The sequence below is a fragment of the Paroedura picta genome, chromosome 13, assembly GCF_049243985.1.
Source record: "Paroedura picta isolate Pp20150507F chromosome 13, Ppicta_v3.0, whole genome shotgun sequence".
NCBI classification, from domain to species: domain Eukaryota; kingdom Metazoa; phylum Chordata; class Lepidosauria; order Squamata; family Gekkonidae; genus Paroedura; species Paroedura picta.
Window position 1 is genome coordinate 14,530,476 of NC_135381.1, and position 13,592 is coordinate 14,544,067.

The following is a 13,592-nucleotide window of genomic DNA, read 5'->3' on the forward strand; positions in this document are numbered from 1 at the left end:
CAAAGGCAGCAGTGAGTGCTTGCATGTGTGAATAGGCCACTACAGCTATAACGCTGCAGACAGAACTCTTTCACATCCCCTGACCTGCAGGATGTTTCAGGAGAGGGCATTCACACATTCAGCTGACCAGTAGGGAGGCCTGCTTTGCATATACATCCTGGTCATGGTTTGATTATGCCGCGCTTGATTGTACTTCAGTGCTGGCACCCGAATGTGTGAATTAAAATGGAAGCAAGAATTATTTTGGATGGCTTTGCTCACACAAGCAAATTGGGGTTGAGATTCCCCTTCTCTGCTAGTTATCTATTTGTATCGCATTTTTAAAAGTTGTGTTTACCATAGATAAGCTTGCTGAAAAAAATAATCCTCCCCCTCTGTTCGCAACCTCAGGATTCCACCTTCTTGATCTTTTACAAATGTGCACCAAGTCTGAGAGTCAAAATTTCGGGCATTAAGTGCACCACTTAAGGGAGGACAAAGTTTTGGCTTGTCATAATCCAAGTGGTGCATTAAGTAGAACGTTGCCTCTTCCAGCTTGGATCTGAGGAAGGTGATTTCAGCAAAAACAAGGTCAGGTGCATGCATCAAAGGCTGTAGAACGCCAGCTTCACTTATCAGCATGCAGGCAAGCACCTGCATGGTTATAAAGAGCAGTAGGCACAGCCCTTAGGTCCACAATCCGGCAGAGCCTGAGCACTTCTGGAATTTGGAGAAGGGGGTGTGGGTGCCCCCCCCAACATGGTCTAGGGCTGCAGCCAATCACAGGAGGGAAGGTCCCAAGGTAGCATCCTCCAATCATAGAGGCATGGTAGCTCCCTAGGGCTGCCAACCTCCTACCCTCCTCCTACCCTCTGGATGGTAGCTCCCTAGGGCTGCCAACCTCCAGGTGGCACCTGGTGTTCATCTACTATTAGTTAATTTCCAGACAACCAAGGATGGAGGTTGGATTCTATGGCATTATACCCTGCTGAGGCCCCTCCCCTCCCCCAAATCTCCAGGTATTTCCGAACCCAGAGCTGACAGCCGAGCCTCCCTGCAGGTGACCCCTCGTGGGCTCTTGGGAAGAATTGCAGCAAGATGGAGAAAAATTACAACTGAGTCTTTGCTTTGGGAAAGGTGCCAGGAAATCCATTAGTGGGCACCATGTTGGGGATCACTGATGTAAAGGTAAAGGTATCCCCTGTGCAAGCACCGGGTCGTGTCTGACCCTTGGGGTGATGCCCTCTAGCGTTTTCTTGGCAGACTCAATACGGGGTGGTTTGCCAGTGCCTTCCCCAGTCATGACCGTTTTACCCCCCCAGCAGCAAGCTGGGTACTCATTTTACTGACCTTGGAAGGATGGAAGGCTGAGTCAGCCTTGAGCCGGCTGCTGGGATCGAACTCCCAGCCTCATGGGGAGAGCTTTCAGACTGCATGTCTGTTGCCTTACCACTGATGTACAGGGTGCCAAATTCCAGCCTCTTACATAGCTTGCTGCTCACTCTGACAGCTGTTCAGAAGCCAGAATCTAACACCGTCTATTACAAGGGAAAGAACAAAGCCTTTATGCATCATCACCACCATCACCATGTATTTGGCACAAGTACATCACAGTACTCAACCTCTTGCTATTTTGTACAGAAAATCGATGAATCAGATAAACAAACAGCAGCCCAGTCATGCAAAGCGGAAGGCTCCCCCCACCCCCACCCCCACTTATCTTGGCCACCCAGAGCTTGCTTTCAAGAAGGGTAGGTCATCCAATGATGGTTAATTCCTTGGATGTAGAACTAGGAAGCTCAACCCATCTTGAGGTTCTTGGTTACTCAGCTCTGTTGATGAGGGAGGGGAGGGTGGTGTGGCCCAATCTCATCAGCTCTTAGAAGCGAAGTAGACATCCTATTTGGATCGGAGACCACCAGGAAAGTGGGCTGGCAGGGGCTTATGGGAACTGTGGACCACGGACATCTGGAGAGCCACAGTTTGGTCATCCTGCTATAGGGGAAGGCAAGGGCCAACCACCTCTGCATCTCAGGTGCCCTGAAAGCCAGCTTGGTGTAGTGGTTAAGAGTGCGGACTTCTAATCTGGTGAGCTGGGTTTGATTCCCTGCTCCTGCCCCACATGCAGCCAGCTGGGTGACCTTGGGCTCGCTAGAACGCTGTTCTGACCGAGCAGGAATATCAGGGCTCTCTTGGCCTCACCTCCCTCACAGGGTCTCTGTTGTGGGGAGAGGAAAGGGAAGGGGATTGGAAGCTGCTCTGAGACTCCTTCCGACAGAAAAAAGCGGCATATAAGAACCAACTCTTCTTCTTGCTGTGGTTGCCATAAGTCAGCTGTGACTTGAGGACACATTGCCACCTACCTGTGCTAATGACATTGGCACTCCCCCAAATTGGAAACGTAAATGATATTTATGTTCCATAAGGAAGAAATTTATTAAATATCCCATCCTGTAAAGCCGCCGCTTCTGCAAGTTAATTTAACAGCTGCGGTTAAACTGATTTACGCTCCTGGGAAAGGGAGGTGGAGAGGTCAGAGGTTCAACCGGTACAGCCTTTCCCGCGCGCGCCAGGAACAACGGCCCCTGTTGAGCGGCTGCCTGATTAGCGTCTCCCAAAGGCACGCGGCTCAGGTCTGGCAATTTGATCTGCCGTGCCGGGAGGCGCTTCCGCAGGCGGCGCATTCCACCGGTGCGGCTGCCGCGCAGCGATCCTCGCGCGTCCGCGGCGGGGCTCGGGGAGGCAGGCAGGCAGTCTGGCGCGGGGGCTGGCGCGGCCTCGGCCCGCCCTTCCTTCCCCGAAGCCGGCGGCCAGTGGGAAGGCGGCTGGGACGGCCCGGCTCGGAGGCGGCCGGCTCCATTGGCTGCCCGCTTCCCGGAGCGGCGGGGCGGGCGGGGCGGGAGAACCGGAGGCCGGGCCTGCTGGAGCTCCGCGCGTGGAGGCCGGGCGGCCGGCGATGGGGTCTGCCGCGGGGGAGCCACCGCCGCCGGCGCCGCCCGATCTTTTCCGGGAGACGTGGGTGCGCTACCTGGGTGAGTCAGGGCGCGGGGGGCGGGCCAATTCGGCTTGACTTCGGCGCGAAGCTGCCTGCAACTTTTGCAGAGCCCGGATCCCGCGCGTGGCTGGGCAGAGGCTCAGCAGGGAGGGCGGCTGTCCCGCCGCCGTTGGGGATCGCTCTGCCGGGCCACGGAGGTGGCATCCCCTTCGACCCAGGGAGCTGGACGGGGCGCGGCCGCCGAGATCCGTGTCGGGACTTTGAAAAGAACGCAGCAGCCACGGGGATTGGAGGAGTTGCCGCGTTGAGCGGCTCAGAGCACGTGTGAATGTGCCACACGCAGGTTCCGCTTTCGGACGTCGTCCCCAGAAGCTGCGGCAGGGGGACGAGCCACGCGGGGGGCTTTCCCGCACGGTGACCTTGGGGGAAGGCAGGCAGGCACAGCCGCGTGGCCAGAAGGAATGGCCTAGGTCTAGGAGGTCACTTTCTCCCCATCTCCCCCCCCACACACACCCTTTAGCACAGACATGCTGCATATAAAATGCTCGGATTGAGAGTCATTGGGCACTTTGTCCGTGTGGAATATCCCAGCATTTTGGACTAGGGGAGTGAGCTATGGCGTTATGGGGGTGGTGGGGTGTTTCTGGAGCTGAGCACTCTTTGTAAGGCCAGGCAGTGGTAGGGTATTGTAGGATGTTGTAGGTGGGGTGGTCAAACGGCGGCTCTCCAGGTGTCCATGGACTACAATTCCCATGAGCCCCTACCAGCGAATGCTGGCAGAGGCTCATGGGAATTGTAGTCCATGGACACCTGGAGAGCCGTCGTTTGACTACCCTTGCCCTGGGGTTTCTCCATGGCCCTGGAAGGGTTTTCTGAATGGGAGGGAGTTTATCATTTTAATAATTTTTTTAAATTATTAGGTGCCCCTCCCCCCTCTTAAGAAATGGCCAATGATGGGGCTGGGAAGGGGAGGGGGCCCCAGGTGAGCATGTTCACAGCTCTGCTTCCCAACCAGATTCTGCAGGACTCCATGGAAAGAGAGGCTTCAAAGATCACTCCCAAATTCCTGATGATGTGTAAAGGTGTTAGTTGCATGCTGTCAAAGCAGGGCAGGCACACATCCTCGCCTTCAGGTATGATGGCCCCAAGCAAAGTAGGACTTCAAAGATCAATACTAGCACCTGGAATTGGACCTGGGAACAAATTTGGAGCCAGTGCAGAGGGATCCAGCCTGGAAGGATTACAGTCCCTACAGCTTCTATCTGCATCCTGGCTGCAACATTCTGCACCATTCAAAGTTTCTGAACATATTTTTAGGGCAGCCCTGGGTAGACGTGGCAGAAAATCTAATCTAGATTTGCTTTGGCCGCACCACTCCAGCCATTGCTTTTGTGCATTTAATAGCTGCATTTTTATCACACCCGTCCTGCAAGGAACTCAGAGTACCTACTGTACATGGTTTCCCCCTCCTTCGCTTTCTCACAGCTACCCTGCAAGGTAGGTTATGCGGAGAGACTGTGCTTGGCCACCAGTAACCAAACAAACTTCATGGTTGATCAGAGATCTGAATCTGGGTCTCTCTGGTCAAACATTCACTACACCACACTGTCATGCGAAATGGCCAAGGTGTTTCTAGAAGCTGGCTGTGGAACAAATCCTTCTCATGCACCAAACTGGTCTCCGGATATTAGACAAGACGGCTGCAGGACACTCCACAAGGTCAGGAGCACGTGATGGAAAAATAGAGCCATCTCTGAGTGTAAAATGGAGCAACTTACAAATACACTTTTGTATCAGGGGAATTTGAGAAGCACAGATGCTTGTTGAGAACTGCATTCATTAGGCAATTCCTGCTGAGTTGGGTAGACAGCTTTCCTCAAGGTGACCTTGCTGCAGCCCACCTCCAGTCTTGAGAAGGGCTCATGTAGGATGGAGGAGGCAGCAGCTGTGCTGTGGGGGGGGGTACCCAGCACTCCCCCCCCAAAAAAAACCTGCTAAATATAATCCATCGGGAACAGCTGCTGTAGCAAGTCCTGGGAGGCTGACATGGACAGTGGAGGTGAAAAGACTGTACTGAGAATGCAGAGACAGAACAGGTATCTCAACTATGTTCCGAGGGGAGTAGAAGATTTTAATTACCCTCGAAATCAGCAGAGTGGGAGCTGGGAAAATGTTATCTGTGTATCGGGAGAATACCCACCCACCAAGTTCTGCTCATTGGCAAGTACCCCCTGATATAAATATTTTATTTTATTTATTTAATTTATTTGGATTTTGATACCGCCCATTCTTTACAGCTCTGGGCGGTTTAAATGGAACATTATAATAATTTATAACATACAGCTTCAATACAACATCATAACAACCAAGTAACAATTTATAACGCAACATAAATAACAACAACACAGATGTTCTCGGTCGGCCTCAAGCGAATGCCTCAATCTGTTTCAAATAGATTGAAGTCTCTTGCACAGCTTTTTCAATGAGTCGTGCATGTGAGATCTTCCTCGTAGAATTTTGCCCTGTGCTGATCTGCGGGAAGGAGGCGCAATGAGGGATGGGGGGGGGGGGGTGATGCAAGCATCCAGTTTGTCGCATGAGCCGCTTTGCTGGACCTGAATCAGTCCACCAGTCCCTTGTTGCTATCGAGCTAGGCAAAGGAGAGCGCCGAGTCTGTAGCGGGATCCATTTGACCCTGAAACATGAGAGCTATGACAGCCGCCTGGGGAAGGAGTGGAATGATCACCTGCTGAATCACTACCCGTATTCATAGCTTGAGTCCAGGGGCACCTTTAAATGCAACGTATTTGAGGCATAAGCTTTTTTGTGCACTTTGTCTGACAATGGGATGGGTGTTAGAAGACCATACTGATAAGTGTAGGATGTGTCGTGGATTAGTAGACAGCATAATGAAGATGTTTACCAGGTACAGCAATAACCAGCAATAAAAAGGTAAAGGTATCCCCTGTGCAAGCACCAGGTTATATCTGACCCTTCGGGTGACGCCCTCCAGCGTTTTCATGGCAGACTCAATACGGGGTGGTTTGCCAGTGCCTTCCCCAGTCATTACCGTTTACCCCCCAGCAAGCTGGGTACTCATTTTACTGACCTCGGAAGGCTGAGTCAACCTTGAGCCGGCTGCTGGGATCGAACTCCCAGCCTCATGGGCAGACAGCTTCATAATAAGATGTTTACCAGGTTACAGCAATATCCAGCTAGGTTTATCAGGTTTTATCATTAATTTGGGTTCAGCTTTGGTCGGGGGGGGGACATAGTCAAGGAAATAAAAATATCAAGATTAAAGATGAATGGACATACGCATTTTCAATTGTGGAATCGGAGAGTAATTAAAAAACAACCTGTCACTCTTACACTTCTAATTAGTTCTCTCTCCCCGAAGGAGTCCCAAAGCAGCTTACAAACTCCTTCCCTTCCTCTCCCCAGAACAGACACCCTGTGAGGTGGTGCTGAGAGAGCTCTGACAGAAACTGTTCTGTGTGAACAGCTCTATCAGGACTGTGACTGGCCCAGAGTCACCCAGCTGGCTGCTCGCGGAAGAGTGGGAGATCAGACCTGGCTCGCCAGATTAAAAGCCACTGCTCTCTATCACTATCCTAAACACTCAGATTCCAGAACTGGAAATGCTGTATGTGATAAACATTTTCATTATTAATCCATGATTCATTCTTTACTTACGAATGTGGCCTTGTGACTCCCATTCCATTGTCTGATGAAGTGTGCACACACACAAATGCTTACACCTTGAATAAAACTTTGTTGGTCTTAAAAGTGCCACTGGGGTCAATCTTTGTTCTACTACTTTGGACCAAAAGGCTACCCACTTGAATCTGTCCATCTTCAAGTACCTCTGAGTACCTGATGTTGGGGACTAAGCACTAATTCACATTAAGAGCTAATTCACACATATGTTAATTGGTTGATAAATTGCATGTGTGACTTCACAGATCAGAAGTTCCCTATTGCCTTGTTTCAAACACAGTGTGTTGCGGGGGGGAACACCCAGCAGCAGGGTGTGATCTCATCCCATAATAGGATGCTGCCGCTCATGAACTTCTGTCTAAATTTCTCAGAAAAGATTCCTTCGTAGTTGGGTCCTTGGCTAAGGTGACCACAGCAGACAGCCTGTGAGGTAGGTGGGGCTGAGAGAGTTCTGCTTGGTCAGAACAGCACTATCAGGGCTGTGACTAGCCCAAGGTTTGCAGGTGGCTGGAGCAGGGAATCAAACCCGGCCTACCAGATTAGAAGCTGCCGCTCTTAACTGCTACACCACACTGATTGTTTGTGTATTGCTACGGGCGATTTTTACAGAATATATTCTTTCTGTGGCCGTCGGTAAAGTCTGGGATTGTGGGAGAGGCATTTGTGGCTTTGGTGACCTTTCCCCTTTTCTGCAGGCTACGCCAACGAGGTTGGGGAGTCCTTCAGGGCCATTGTGCCTGTCTCATTGGTCTGGACGAGCTACGGAGTAGCAACAGCTTATGTGACAGCGGATGCCATCGATAAGGGCAAAAAAGCCTTGGCTGTGAGTATATGAACGGTTAGTCTGGTCCTGGTTTTTGCCTTGTAATCCTCGGTAGATAAGGGAGGTAGGGGGTTAATTACCTACCTTTGTGCACATTTTTCACGGGAGTCACAAATGTAGTATACCATTATAAATACTCATTTCTGTAAAGGGCCTGGGGCCAAATATGGGAGGGGTGAAGTGGCAGGACAAAAGAATAAGGGGAGGGACAAGAAAACGTAGACCAATATAGAGGCTCTTCTGAATTTATTGCAGTAAAATAGACGCTAAAACCCTTTTTAAATATTTACACAGCCTAAACTCATGTCAGCCAGGCACTGCGTGGGAAGGAAGTTTATCACAGGAGGCCAGTGCCAAGGAGACTAATTGAAATGTGTATTTTGATGGAAGATGTTGGTTTTGGCTTTGCATGCACTTTAGACCTGTTTCTAACAACTTTGTGTCCTTAATGCTCACAAAACATTCTATATCTGAATGGCTAAGATGCATTGAGTGAAATATTAGATAGAGGGGTATCTCCTTAGATTCTTTGTTTACGGCAACTGAATCCTGTACATATGGATGTCTCAAGTGTAAGTTAGTGCAGGGGTAGTCAACCTGTGGTCCTCCAGATGTTCATGGACTACAATTCCCATGAGCCCCTGCCAGCAAACGCTGACATGGGCTCATGGGAATTGTAGTCCATGGACATCTGGAGGACCACAGGTTGACTACCCCTGGTAAGTCTACCTGGAATTACAAAATCTTAGTGAGAGAGTCAAGAGGATCATGTTCTCCTTTGAGTTTGGGATTTTTGCCAAGCTATGGATCCACTGCTTCATATCTTTACCACAACAGTCCTCCCACCTGTGAGGAGCATTTATGCTAGCAAGATTTAATGCTCTCTGCTTTGCTGTTCTTCAAAGAAGATTCTGAAAAAGCCCCTGCTCTAAAAGAATACATCCCTGTAATTCTGTCTGCGTTGAAACCATCCTTCATGTGTTTTTCTATGGTCCGTTCTACGGCATTATTCGTGGGCAGTTCATCAACCCACTTTTTTTAAATGACAAAAACTTGATGATGAGGCCCAGTTCAGTTTCCTATTAGGAAACACAAACTCTCAAGTTATTGATTCGGTTGCCTAGTTTGTACAGCTAGTTATGAGGTGCCGTAACTGAGAACAACTAATGCTTTATCATTGGGTTTTTTTTTAACTTTTCTGTCATCTTTCTTTATATGCCAATAAAGGTCTTCTAATTCTGATTCCCTATATAAACCAGTGGGTTTCAGATTCAAACACCTCAGGGCATAATAAACGTCGATAAAACAGAGGAGAAAAGTGTTTCCAAAAGTAAAAAAAATATATATTTTTAACATTTTAAAAATAGAAAGCTTTGCAAAGCAAAAGACCCACAGCAGCAGAGATCTGTGTGACTTTATCCTGAAGAAGAAAAAGAACCAGCAGCTCATCCGAGTGGAAAGGTCTAATTCCCAGTATTAGAGTAAGTGAAGTAACACAGGAGCCATCGACTCAATTGGGTTGAGTTGACAAGAGCAGAGTCGTTCAGCATAAGGAGTGTTGTAGCCAGTGAATTTTCAGGTTGGGTCTGGGACTCAAATGTAGATCATAACTCTCAGGCTGGTTATGAGCCCAGGAAAAAATGCTTGGAGGAACAGGATGCGTTGGAAGAGGGAACTCAATGGCAAATTGGAGTTTGTTTTTGCAGAATATGTGAAATGGCTCGAGATTCAGCTTGCTGCTCAGAAATGCTATGTATTTATCAATAATAATAATAATAACAATGAAAAATGGATTTATGATGAAATGAAAGGCTTCTGTCATTTTATATTGGAGATGAAAAAAGTAGCATGCCGTCACATGCTAGATGACCCAGGACGTCCCTTCCAACTCAATTATTCTATGACTAGTAATTAAGCCCGCTGTATGCCGAATACAGCGGGCGCTAGAAACTGACCTTGGGGACCGCCGTCAGTCTGCTGGGGACCGCCGTCAGTCTGCTGGGGACCGGCTCGGGCCGCGCCCGGGCCGCGCCCGCGAGCCGCGCCCGGGCCGCGCCCGCGAGCCGCGCCCGGGCCGCGCACGCGGGCCGCGCCCGGGCCGCGCCCGCGGGCCGCGGCCGCGCGCCGCGCCCGGGCCGCGGCCGCGCGCCCGGGCCGCGCCCGCGAGCCGCGCCCGGGCCGCGCCCGCGAGCCGCGCCCGGGCCGCGCCCGCGAGCCGCGCCCGGGCCGCGCCCGCGAGCCGCGCCCGGGCCGCGCCCGCGAGCCGCGCCCGCACATCGGGCCGCTTGCTGGCAGGGCCGCTGGTGGACTGTTTCTTCCTGGAACCTTGTTGGCCGGGAGCGGCTGCGAGGACGGCGGAGACCATTGTAAGTTGGGGGCGAGGGGGTGGTGCGCGGGGGCTGCGGCCTGCGTGGGTTCCCTCGGGCGTCAGGCCAGGAGCAACTGCGAGCCGCGCTGCGCGCGGCTCGCAGTTGCTGGGGCTGGGAATCAGAGGGAGCAATCGGCAGGCGCTTCGCGCCTGCCGATTGTTCCCTCCAATTGTCTGTCATGAGGAAGGGTCCAATCCGGACCCTTCCTCATCCCGGACACATCCCGCCCCAGAACGCCTTACTCTTTTATTTAGTCCGTGGCGCCCGTGGCGCCACGGGCGGTGTTCAGATTCTTATTCTGTCACTTTGTGAGTCGTGAATTATAAAACAGAAGCAAAATTTTTTGAGAACCACAAGTATAACCAAAGTTCAAATGACTTAAGTACAGCAGATAAGCAAAATGTGTTACATGCTCATGAGCCTTTAGCGGCAATCCAAACAGACTTTTGTTAATTCAAGTTTTTAAAAGTCTACATTCATCCTTCTTGGAGTTTATTCCTTAATACTTTCTCGGATGCTTTCTCTTACAGGCCAAGCCCTGCGAGGAAGGTCAGACCACGCGAGCAGCAGTGGCAGTCGTGGACACATTCATATGGCAGGCTCTCGCTTCTGTGGCCATTCCCGGATTCACCATTAACCGCATCTGTGCAGCCTCCCTCTACCTCCTGGGCAGCATGACCCGCTGGCCCCTCTCGGTCAGGAAATGGACAACCACAGCCGTAGGCCTCTCAGCAATTCCCTTCATCATTAAACCCATTGACAGGTAAGGGCTCTTTGTGCCTCTGAGGCATATTTGTTCATTTTATTATTTGAATTTATAGGCTGCCCCTCTTGAGCCTGTCATCTCAGGGTGGCATACAACGTTGTAATGAAAACCAGTGAAAAAGCATAAAGGTAAAGGTATCCCCTGTGCAAGCACCGGGTCGTGTCTGACCCTTGGGGTGACGCCCTCTAGCGTTTTCATGGCAGACTCAATACGGGGTGGTTTGCCAATGCCTTCCCCAGTCGTTACCGTTTACCCCCCAGCAAGCTGGGTGCTCATTTTACCGACCTCAGAAGGATGGAAGGCTGAGTCAACCTTGAGCCGGCTGCTGGGATTGAACTCCCAGCCTCATGGGCAGAGCTTTCAGACTGCATGTCTGCTGTCTTACCACTCTGCGCAACAAGACGTTCTTGCGCCACATGTCCTTATAATAAATATATTAAAATTGCTAAAAAGCTAACATTAGATCCCTCCTGAGTCTTTGTTTATTGGTTCCCATAAGGGGAGATGTAGGAGGAGATCAACCATATGTCTGGTGGAAGTACTCCATCTTGCAGGCCCAGGGGAACTGTGCTAGCTCTGTCAGGGCTCTAATGTTCACTGGGAGCTCATTCCACCAGGCTCTGGCCCTGGTCGAGGGCAATCTCACTTCTTTTGAGAGGAGAGGTCATTCAAATCTAAATCTAATCTAAATATATATACAAGCTATGACTGACTTTGCTTCCTTTAGCAGCCATTCCGTGACTGAGCCCACTTTGTAGGGTAAGAATTCCAGAATTACTTTGCACAGGCTCAAAAAAGTTGGGGACTCCTGGGCATTCCACAAATTGGAGAAGTTAAATATATCCTGTAAGATAGATCAGTGCTAGTTTGCCCGTATTGCAGAGAGGTAGGTAGGCTAAGAGGGAGTTTACCTAAGGGTACTTGCTGTCAAATCAGGGGGGACACGGGGATTGCATTTGCTGGATCTCTAGTGGCTTTTTTGTATGGTCAAGTAATGACCATAGCAACTGTGGAAAATTTAACTCTTCCCTCCCTGCAGGAGCTAGTACATGCCTGGGTGGATGGAAACATGCAACATTTAAAGAAGTCACATGTTTTCACCAAAGGGCAGTTCCAGGAAGGCATTTGAGAATGGCTGCTGTAGACTGAGAATCCTGTGATCCATGTTAAAATTTCAGGCGATTTACCTGGGAAGGGTTCCCTAAAGATGGCAAGATTTGAAACTGTGATTCCCTTGCAGTTGATGTTGTGGCTCATGACCCTAAGTTATTTCATAAATTATGTATAAATCTTTCAGCACATAAATATATATGATAATCATATCTGGAGGCAGAATTTCCCACAGATTATAGTGTGGCTTTTTCTACCCTGCAGGAATCAAAGTCAGCACTGTTCCTTACGTTTCAGGAGGAATTGTTTTTGACATTCTCGATTATATTCTCTATGATTATATTCTCTGTGAGCAGATAGTGTGATGCGGCAGAAAATAATGTGAATGCAGTCTTGGGCTGTATCAACAGAGGCATCACATCAAACTCGTAAGATGTCATAGTCCTGCTGCTTACCGCATTGGTCAGACCACACCTGGAGTATTGTGTGCAGTTCTGGAGGCCTCACTTCAAAAAGGATGTGGACAAAGTTGAGAGGGTTCAGAGGAGAATGATGAGGATGTTCCGGAGCCTGGGGACCAATCCTTCTGAGGAAAGGTTCAAGGGACTTGGGAATGCTCATCCTGGAGAAGAGGAAGTTGAGAGAGAACATGTTGGCTCTCTTGAAGTATTGTCAGAGGAGGGCAAGGAGCAGTTCCTGTTGGTAGCCAAGGACAGGACCCACAGTAACAGGTTTTAACTATGTGTGGAACAATCTAGGCTAGATATCAGGAAAAAAAATTCACAGAGTAGTTCAGCAGTAGAATTCACTGCCTAAGGAGGTAGTGAGCTCCCCCTCAGTGGTGGTCTTCAAGCAGCAGCTGGACAGATACTTATTATGAATGCTTTAGGGCAGGGGTAGTCAAACTGCGGCCCTCCAGATATCCATGGACTACAATTCCCATGAGCTTTCACTGTCAGGGGCTCATGGGAATTGTAGTCCATGGACATCTGAAGGGCCACAGTTTGACCACCCCTGCTTTAGGGCCTAGGCTGATCCTGCGTTGAGCAGAGGGTTGGACTAGATGGCCTGTATGGCCCCTTCCAACTCTATGGTTCTACTGTTTCAACATTGTTTCCCTTTTACCAACTCCCTGCAGGTCAGTGGATTTTTTGATGGACTCCAGCCTTCGCAAACTCTACGGCACCGAAGAGAAACCTTCCTCTTCTTTCTGATGTGGCTGCCGCAGCCTCAGGTGGCAAAACAGCCACTGGATCCCCTACATTCTGTGGCTACTACTGTGACGCCTATCCTGCTTGTGAACCCAACTTCACAAAGCTGACCTCTTAACTCAGAGGGAACTGGCAAAGAGTCCTGCAGCACTACGCCAGCCTGGTGCTGGGAAGAGGTGGGCATTGAGCCCAGATCATTCTTCCTATTGCTCGTGGACCTGTGATATGACTTAGGAGGGGTGGAGTCTGTGGGTCTACATAGCATTTCAGGACAAACATTTTGTCTGCTTCAGGTACGATGAGCAGACAGTGGACTGGGCCACGGTGGCCGCCGTTCCCCACTGCGGCACACGCTAGTTTGGTGAACGATCTGCAATTTATTCTGTATTGTGAAACTTTGGAATGTGGGCTGCTAATTGCACCAACTCTTGCAGAGTTCAGCCAAGTCAGTTTCTCTCACGCTGCTAGTCTGGCTGATGAAGTGACAGCCCCACCCCCGCCCAGCAGCCCTTCTCAGGTGGGGGCTTCTTGTTTCTTCTCCTTTACCCACCTGTAATAATAAAATCTTCACTTTAAATCAGAATTTGGGTCGGAATGACTCACAGGCGCAGTCTGCCCT

General features: G+C 50.1%; 1 protein-coding gene across 1 annotated transcript; it reads left to right on the forward strand.

Annotated features, from left to right (window-relative positions):
• The first annotated feature begins 2,698 nt into the window (after nt 1-2,698).
• Nucleotides 2,699-13,556, forward strand: MTFP1 (mitochondrial fission process 1). Its single transcript, XM_077308365.1, has 4 exons — nt 2,699-3,011; nt 7,390-7,517; nt 10,417-10,649; nt 12,901-13,556. Exons 1-4 carry the CDS (start codon nt 2,936-2,938, stop codon nt 12,974-12,976), a joined length of 513 nt encoding a protein of 170 aa, XP_077164480.1. The 5' UTR covers nt 2,699-2,935; the 3' UTR covers nt 12,977-13,556.
• The last annotated feature ends 36 nt before the right edge of the window (nt 13,557-13,592 follow it).

Excerpts from the sequence above, each read along its gene's own strand:
- MTFP1 (XM_077308365.1), top strand. The coding sequence starts at position 2,936 with ATGGGGTCTGCCGCGGGGGAGCCACCGCCGCCGGCGCCGCCCGATCTT. Across the intron at positions 7,518-10,416 it reads AGGGCAAAAAAGCCTTGGCT|GCCAAGCCCTGCGAGGAAGG; the intron begins GTGAGTATATGA and ends TTTCTCTTACAG. Across the intron at positions 10,650-12,900 it reads ATCATTAAACCCATTGACAG|GTCAGTGGATTTTTTGATGG; the intron begins GTAAGGGCTCTT and ends AACTCCCTGCAG.